We start from the raw sequence: 9,762 nt of genomic DNA on the forward strand, positions 1-9,762 counted from the left end.
CCCCAGTTCAAATAAATAAATATAGACAAATAATACTTTGCCTTATAATACAGGCTTGCACAACCATTTGGGAATATGCACATGCTGCTGTCTTGGACTCTTTTCATGTATGCAAAGTAGGACTGAAAGTAAGAAATGTGAGCACCTGGAAAAATGGGTTGGGGGTAGAAGGAATGCTGGTTCTTTTTTCTTATGCAGTTTTTTCAAACATAAAATTGGAAATTTGGAGAAGCAAAAATATTGTATGAAATATTTTTTGTTATTGGAATAAGATGTTCCACTCAAACATGTAGTACTGCAGAAACACTGCCAATGTTGCTAGAGAATGTGATATCAGGTTAAAGAGGATATGAAATTAAATATGTGTTTTTCCTTCTCTGTTGTTTTCTTTTAAAGCTGGACTGTTTAATGCAGTTAGTGAGAGTGGGAGCTTCTGTAAATGCCTGTACAACACGCTTTGCCCAAACACCTGCCCATATTGCTGCCTTTGGAGGACATCCTCAGTGCCTCACCTGGTTAATTCAATCGGGAGCCAACATAAACAAACAGGTATCAATTTTCAGTTTTTCTTCCTTTAAGTCATATAACATAACTGTGACACTACCTTAGTTATAATGATAAATAGATACTCAGACTCCTACCCCAGCTCTGCTTTGCCCCTTTCCCCCTTATTTCTTTCACTGTTGACCTGAAACAATGCATTGTCGTAGCATAGAAAAAGAGATGACAAATCCATCTTAGTGACATTATGTCCATCCTAGTTACTGAAATGGAAGAGAGCATGTCCATTCTCAGTGGAGAAGTTGAAAGTAGGTGATATTGTGTCAACAAACTTTGGTGTTCTTTATGGTCTCTGTGACTCACACAGATGGTTTATCTGCACCTGGGCAGTCCATCATTCAGAACCTTCTTGACCTGTTACATAAGCTTTTTGGCAGTAGCCCCAGCCTTTGTCCAGTTATCCATCATTGCCCATTCATTGTCTTCAGACGAAAGATTTTTACTTGAAGTCACATGTGCTTGATATTAAATTATTGTTTTGCCTCCACCAGGATTATGTTGGTGAAACACCTATTCACAAAGCAGCTCGATCTGGTAGTATGGAATCTATAAGTGCCCTTGTGGCTCATGGAGCTCAAATAGAGTAAGTAAGCTTTGGGGATATTTTTGGTAGTTATGTCTAGTTCACTAACATAGAGGAATGAATACTCAAATATTAACTAACTGAGAAAAGGCAAAACAGTGGGCAACTTACTGAGAATATTTAAATTAGACATGTTGGATTAAACTAAGTACAATACCTTTAACATGTCTTATATTTTTACACATTTATATTGCAGTCACATGCATGATTATTCAGAATCAAGCCCCACTGCATGCAGTGTAATTTACTCCAATGTAAGTGTGCATAAGATTGGAGTCTAAAGTGGTGTCTGTGTCTTCACACATGAACCGCTGAATTTATTTTTTTGTTAATACTATTAATTCCAGTTTCTAGATAAACTATGAAGTTTTCAATGCTAATGTCTGTCTTTAACATATGACAGACCTTCTAGTTGATTTCAGAATAGAATTTTAGGCATGCATGTCTGGTAGTTTTTAGTAGTTTTGTTCTGTTCTTGTACTTTTAACTTTTTCTTTGAAGGTTTTATGTCTTGCAAACATTCAGAAAATCTCATAAACAATGACAGCATACCGCATGGACATTTGGATGCCCTGTTCACTAGAACCGTTGAGTATAAGCTATATGGCTTATAATGATAAAGTGATATTAGCACTTTTTCTTGCAGCTAGTTTTATTATTTAAATAGTGTTCTGCATTTTAGTCTGAAGTATAATCGATATTTTAGTTCAGCGCAATAAGATTGACTGTTTGTTTAACCCTTTGGTTTCCATTTAATAAATCGGCTAATATTGAAACTCAACAGAGAGATATCTTACATCTGTACACATTTTTAAAGTTGTTCAACAAATGGTCTTGCTAAAAAAACTGTCTTCAGTTTAATTATTCCAATAAAATCTTTGTACTTGGTAAGTATAATTCTTACCTGAAGTATGGTAATTTCTCTCCCCTACCCTAATCCATACTTTTAATGACTTTAAATGTTTTGCTGAAGTTTTCAAAAATGTGGATGCCTAAAATAAAGGCTTTTCTTATTTGGGGAGGGGGGTATCTTTAATTAAAACATGTTAATCAAAGAGTTAATAAGAATCAGGTAGCTTTTCAAGTAGATTTAAAAGACTTGCAATGAAATTATTTTGAGCTTACATGTATTATTGGTACCATGCAGACAGGCCAAAATAATGCTGCTTCGGGTCACTTTGGAGGTATGCTGTTTAAATGATAGATGTGTCCTAAGAGTCCGGAAGCCATGCCAAAGCGACGCTCCAGTCCTAAGGAATGGAGTGTGGCTTTGGTGAAGCTTCCTTACTCTTAGGACGCATGCATCATTTAAACAGCATACCTCCAAAATGACCCGAAGCAACTTTATTTTGGCCTGTCTGTATGGGGCCATAGTTACTCCTATATTTTCCAAGTCCCTACTTTCAGACATTGCATAACCGATAGAAGTCTTGCAAATGCTTGCTACCTGTACCTGCTGGACATAGTTTCAAAGAAGTAGTCATGTTAGTCTTTGAAAGCATAAAAAGGAGAAAGTAAGGAAGGGGGAGGAGTTGTTTACTCTGTAAGCATTCAAAGAAGTGGGTTTATATCCATAAAATTTCATACAAAAATAAAAACCAATTAGCCTTAAAGGTACTTCTACATTCCTTTCCTCCTTCTCTTCCAGCTCAACATAAGCTAGTTTTTCTGAGTCTTTCGTCTCAGCTGGTCCCCATTTATAGCTTCATCTTAAAATAAAATATAAAGCAAGCCTGACTATCTTGAGACATTAGAACTAATTGCTTGCCTCTCTTCCGTTTTTGTAGTCATCTTGGGTTCAAACACACATTCCTTGTGGTGCTTCTCCACCCCCCCCCCCACCCCCCACTACTGGAACATATAAAACCCACAGAAAAATTGAATGGAGAGAATTCCATCTCTGTATTTACATTCTTCCTGTACTTTAATTCTAAAGTGCATAGTAGAGTTAGTGACATCTTTTCTGACCATTTGCATCAATCAGTGTCTCAGAATTGCTTGCAAAGAGGAAGCTATGTGTGCTGTTGCCAAATAATTCAACAAGGAAGAGTAAAAGTAAGAAAGGGGGACAGAATCTTAATACAAAAAGAATGAGTTGTGATTTTACATACATAACTGAGGAAATATAGTAGGAAGGGAATGCAATGTGAATTGAAGATGAAGGAGCTGGGTGTCTTCAGCTTGGTGAAGAGAGGAGGGTGCAGGATTGTTCTCTGCTGCTTCAAAAGGTAGAACTAGGTCTAATAGTTTTAAATCACAAAGAAAATAGATATTAATTGAATGTTAGAAGGAACTTCTTGACAGTGAGAACAGCTTGGTAATGGAACCAATTGCCTAGAGAGGTAGTGAGGTCTCTTGTGGATGTCTTCAGAAAGATGTTGGACAGCTATCTGCTGGGGATACTCTAGCTGGAGATCCTGCATTGACCAGGGATTTTGACCTGAAGGCCCAACTCTATGATTCTATGTAATATGCAGAGTTTTGTGCCCACTGAAATATGTTTCAGTAAACATCTTCAGGACTGAGCTTTATGAGCTCATACATTACCACTTAGCAACAAAAACAACCTGAGCAAATGGGAAAAGGTAAACAAAAGGAGGTGAACAGATAATTCACTGTAGTTAGTTCTTTGAATTAGGCTTGAATATGTTATGGAGGAAGGATATGGGATTTGCATTGTCTTTTTACAAAACTAGATATCAAAAATTGAGTAATCTGTATTTGGCAAAGCAAAAACTTCATACAAGAAAGCTGATGGAAATTGGCATTCATTTATCTCAGCATAGTTTCTGCGGGCCTACAGATACAATTATTTGCAAATTTTCTAACCCCTGCCATCAGGGGTGCTGTATGTGTTAAAAGACCTGGGCTAGTGTCCTGCATTCCAATTATAGATTCATAATCTAGAGTTAAATTGCCCCCCTGACTTCTGCAATTTTTTTTAAACAAATGAGTGATTTGAGGGTAGGTTTTCATCTGCAATTCAGCTAAATCAAACCCTTGAGAAAAACAACAAAAAGCTGAAGGTCAAGCAAAATGATGGCCAAAAGAGACGTTACATCACTTCTGGTTCATCAAAATATACTGATGTTGGCACAGAGTAAAATAGCGTTCATACCTTCTTCAGTTACCCACCCCTGCTTTTAGTGTGCTCCAAAGATTGTCTTGAAATCTTGAACAGAATTCTTTCTTTCTCTACTCATTTGCTCCCCAAATACCCTTGGATGACTTGGTTGTGAGTTCTGGGGATTCCTTAGAATAGAGCATTCTAAATTTCCTATGATTTTAATTTACTTCTCATCTTGGAGAATGTTACTTTGAACAAATTACATTTCTTAATCAGTAGTGCAATCTCTCTCTCTCCCTCTCTCTCTGTCTGGCAGGCATAGACAATTCCCATGGTGTGATATCTGAAATAGCCTTTTCATTTAAAAATTTAGAATTTTAATTGGAATTTTAATATGTTGCCTGCTACAATAGTATAAATAATTTGCAGGTACACTAACAATTAGTTCTTGAGCACAAGTAGTACAGTGGACCCTTGTTATACGCTGGGGTTTGGTTCCAAGATCCCCCATGGATAACAAAATTTGTGGATGCTCAAGTCCCATTAAAGATAATGACATAGCAAAATGGCGTCCCTTATAAAAAATGGAAAATCAAGGTTTGATACTTGAAATTTATACTTTTTTTGAACATTTTCAAACCGTGGATGCTTGAATCCGTGTATAAAAAAATCCAGGTATAAGAAGGACCAACTGTTCAACCTAGTCATATAATTATAATGCAAATGTGCCAAAAACTGTGTGAGCAATTTTGAATGATGACGTCCCAAGCAATTACTTGTCTTGGGATGTAGCCACATTGTAGAATTAAAGCAATTTGACACCACTTTAAATTCCATGATTGTATCCTACAGAATCCTGGTATTTGTAGGTATTAGGCCTGATCCTGTCAGCTCTAATGCCTCATCAAACTACAAGTCCCAGGATTCTGCGGGATAGAGTCATGGCAGTTAAAGTGGTGTCAAACTGCTTTAATTCTGTAATGTGGCTAAAGCCCAAGACAAGCAATTGCTTGGGAGATTTATATTCAGACCCCATAATACTGCATTTAAAGCATTTATACTGCTTTAATTCCCAGTGTGGCTTAGTCATTTTGTGAGAGTGGCAGTTTCTTCCTAAAATAAAGGATACACAACAGAATGAAGATCTGGAAAGGTGATGGGGTTCTAGGTGAAGTGAAGAATAGTAGTACAGTACTCAGTTTATAGATCCCGAATAAAGGTACTACAGTCAGAACACCCTCATTAGTCACCTATGAGATAGTTGACAATTTAGGCATCCACTCTGAAAACTGAAGCTCAAGGGTTTTATCATATTACACCAGATATTGAGCAAACAAGCGTGAAGAGGAAATTTCAATTCACATAATCTTTCTTTTAACTAATAGTCAATATAATGCTAAAGCATTTGGCAGAAAAGTTAAGAGTAGCATTTATAAAAGCTGTGTACATATCTAAGTACTATAGTATCCCAATACAAATCCCTTTGCTGAAATTGATTGCTGTGGGGGTTGGTTTTAAAACAAATACATTAAAATATTATTGGCATTTTAGTAGATAGTATGCATTTCCAGTATTTTTGAATAGCTAGGATTACATAAAATCAAATATGAATCTGGCATATTGGAATAATTGATAAATAAAATGGAGTAGTCAATGTACACTACTCAAGAGTTCCTTAAAGAAATATATATCCAAATCTTCATTGTCTTTTTCATGTTGAAAATCTTGTAATATTAACTAAGTGAATATATCATTGATATTTTATAATTGAAATATTTTAAAAATATCAATACTTTGCTTCCACTAACATTTTATATAATACTAATAACATTCGGGATAATTTAATTGGCCTCAGAAGGCCTTTAGCATCTAGTAACTTACTTTAAACTTTTAATCTATTTCTATAAAAAGATGACCTAGAACTCTGAAACAGGGGATTAAAAGTAATTTAAAATAAATGCTGTGTTGCTTTCGCTTATGCTATTTGGATTACCTGAATTGTATATATTTATTAGAAGGCTATGCTAAATGTACCCCAGTGAAAAATATTTTGATATGTTTATGGTATCTACCTTCTCATTTTAGCTGGAGCATATTCTGTGCACAGTATGCCCAACAGACATAAACATGGTTGCTCCATTAACTTTGGTTCAGTGTTCATGGACACGTGAAGAGGGGAAGCAGGTGGTCCCAATGACCTCATATCAGTAAAAGGTTTGAGGTGTAACTTTAATGTGGATACGTATTTTTGATTATCCATTTATGATGAAAAGTGAGAATTGCGTAATATCAAATACTGTGAGCTGTATGTATTTAACCTTGTAGCGGGGTTAGCCTTGGACATGTACAATTTTTGGTGCCATGTTTTCTTATACCTTTCCAGCATTACACTAAATGACTCTTAACTATAAGTAACTCACATAATGTGTTAGTCATGCAGCAAAATACCACAACATCCAAAATCCACAAAACAGTGATACTTTTATTGTAGTTTATAAAATGTACATTTTAAAACCTTATATTAAAATATGCAAGATTTAGAACATAAGCCATGCTCAGTAGGAATCTTTTCACAAAACTGGGGCAGATGTGTTGGCAAAACAGCTTCATCTTCATAGTCACACATTGTGGGGGGAAACATAGCTTCAAAATGCAAAGGATTATCCTAAGTAGTAAGAGAATATATTGCTGCTAAAAAAAAATCATAAGACAAGGTTAGTTAAAATGCTGGATGTTCTCAATTATACTGGGACAGCCTAGTCTTAATTCTTGCTTGCTAAGATTTTTTACTAAGATTCTTGCTTTGAAGATCTGGAAACACACAGCTTCATTATATGTCTAACCATGACTTGTACTACCCATAATTCAAATGTATAGGTGGTAAATAATGGTTCACAACTGCTTCTTTGCTTCAGTTTTCTTCATAAACATACTCTTGTTTCCTTTGTGCATCAGTCTCTGGAAGTAGACCAATGGCTGCAATGGGCTTGTCAGGGATATTGTATTAAACCATAGCACTTCCTTTAAAAAAAAATCTCTTTCTTGGTCCGTATTTTGATTCATCTCTTTGATTTCAGTTTCCATGTTCTACACTTATTTTTTTAAAAATTATATTTATTTTATGCTATAAGGAAATACCAGAATCTCAAATTCAATGCTTTTATTAAATGCTCTTGGACCCTGTTTAGCAAAGCATTGTGGATTTCCGACACTCCATTTTGTAGTATTTCTGCCATGGAAGACTTCTTAAATATCTGAGTATCTTCAAATTCGAATGTAATGCTGAAAACTACAATATATTTTTTGAAACTACAAATTAAAAATATTGAGTACAGCCATTTAGAGCAGTATTAGATGAATGTCATGATTTGTAGATTAGGAATGACAGATCATTCTTATTGGGAAAGAATCTGATGTTACATTTTAGGATTAGATGTGTCCAAAGAATATGGTACAGTGTACGGGTGCACCATATGCCGCTTTCAGCTTATGCTGAAGCCGTGCTATAATAAAAAGAATGGCACCCATGCCTGTGGCACTTGCACCATCGCATGCATGAACCCCATTGTTTTCAACGGGGCTCAAGCATACACGTTTCTTGCCTTATGCAGGGTTCCAGAATGGATTCCCCATGTAAGGGAAGGACTCGTATTTTTTACTGGCCTCATGTCTTCTGCAGGAATAAACTGTCAAACATAAACAGAACTGTGTATAAAGAGGACACAACTCTCTTGTGTAATAGCACCCAGTGTTAACATTAAAAAGGCAAAGATGAGAGACAATGAACTTGCTCAGAATGCTGAGTAATCCAGGAATGAAGAAGAGTCACTTGACCATTGAGTGTCCACAATCTCTGGTTATGTTTACGTGCAACAACAGGTTCTTAGTGGATTGCTTATCTGAATTCTGTAAATGGAGCCCCCAGGATTAGTATCCAGGCATCTGTAAACAGGATCCCTGTCTAGTGACGAAGCACCACTTTTGATCATGAATGACCTCCAGCTTGCATCTATAGTTTCATTGTTATAACTGTGCAAGTTATATCATGCATTCAAGTCTTAGAACTTTTCAGAATTATGGAGTCCTGAGTATAGTTTCTTGTCATTTAAAGTGGAAAGTTATGCTCTTATAACTTCTTGGGCTAGGCTTTGCCAACTGCCTGAAATGAGTAGACAGGAAACTCGGTGGCATCTCTGGAAAATAAAATCCTAGTTTATTCAACCTCTTTTGCTACTTGAACTGAATTGATTTCATTTTTAGAAAGCTATTCAAGAGATGGGTACATTATTTATCTCATTACAAGTGCAGATACAAGATTATAAATAGATTGAATATCACCAAATGAAGAGATTTAATGGAGCAGTCTTACTGATTTGTTTTTATGAACCATTACCAGAATTAAATCCATTCAAACCCAAATCTGAAAAGAAAAAATCATTTTCTTGCAAACTGACACCCTTTCCCTTGATTGGAATAGATAACTGGTAGAAAGCATTGATCATAAAGTACATCTCTGTCTCTTATAAGAACAAATCAAGCAGAATAAATTACTTTACCATCTCTCCAGTAGCCTGGAAATAAGAAAAGGGAATAGAAAGTCCAATTAAAACATTCCCAAATAAAAATATGCGACTTAACTCTGAAATATTATACCCTGGGTGAAAGGTTCAGCATCCCAAGTGCTGTGCTTGGACTATCCTGTGTGTAGTAGTAGAGCCACTTCAAGCTAATCACAAGATCTCATGATGCCTATGAATATGTTTGTTGTTAACCACCCTTGAGTTGATCTCAACCCATCTTCAAAACTCCATATCCTCTACTGCATTGCTCAATTCCTGCAAACTCATACCTGTGACCTCCTTAATAGAGTCCATCCATCTAGCGTGTGACCTTCCTCTCTTTCTACTTTCCTTCATGTGTCATAGCATTATTATTTTTTCCAAATAGGTCATGCCTTCTCATGATGTAGCCAAAATATAACAGCCTTGGTCTAGTCATCTTGGCTTCCAAAGAGATTTCTGGTTTGATATGTTCTAGCACCCATTTATTTGACTTCTTGGCTGTCCGTTGAATCCTCAGCACTCTTCTCCAGCACCACATCTCAAATGAATTGATTTTCTTCCTATCTTCTTTCTTAACTGTCGAGCTTTCATATCCATACATGGTAACAGGAAATAACAATGGCTTGTATGATTCTAACTTTTGTGCTCAGTTGTCTATCTTTGCATTTTAGGATCTTTTCTAGTTCTTTCATAGCTGCCCTCACCATTTTTAATCTTTTTCTGATTTCCTGGCTGCAGTCCCCATTCCTATCAATGTTTGATCCCAGATATGAGAATTCATTCAATATTTCTATTTCTATTCTCAAGGTTGAACTTGTGTAGCTTCTCCGTGGTCATTATTTTTCTTTTCTTTATGTACAACAGTAGGCCTGCCTTTGCACTTTGTTCCTTGATCTTCCTTAGTAGTTTTTCCAGGTCTGTAAGGTTTTCTGCTATTATTGTGGTGTCTTCTGCGTACCCATATACATTTAATGGTAACTTCTGTCATA

At 36.0% G+C, this 9,762-nt stretch overlaps 1 protein-coding gene across 1 annotated transcript in view; it reads left to right on the forward strand.

Annotated features, from left to right (window-relative positions):
- ANKRD10 (ankyrin repeat domain 10) overlaps positions 1–9,762 on the forward strand; it is a 60,021-nt gene that overhangs the window by 23,887 nt on the left and 26,372 nt on the right. Inside the window, exons 2-3 of the mRNA XM_042456143.1 lie at positions 397–549; positions 1,053–1,144. Coding sequence (XP_042312077.1) covers positions 397–549; positions 1,053–1,144 — 245 coding nt within the window. The remainder of the gene's footprint in view (positions 1–396; positions 550–1,052; positions 1,145–9,762) is intronic.

The sequence above is a fragment of the Sceloporus undulatus genome, chromosome 3 (genome assembly GCF_019175285.1).
Source record: "Sceloporus undulatus isolate JIND9_A2432 ecotype Alabama chromosome 3, SceUnd_v1.1, whole genome shotgun sequence".
Lineage (NCBI taxonomy): Eukaryota > Metazoa > Chordata > Lepidosauria > Squamata > Phrynosomatidae > Sceloporus > Sceloporus undulatus.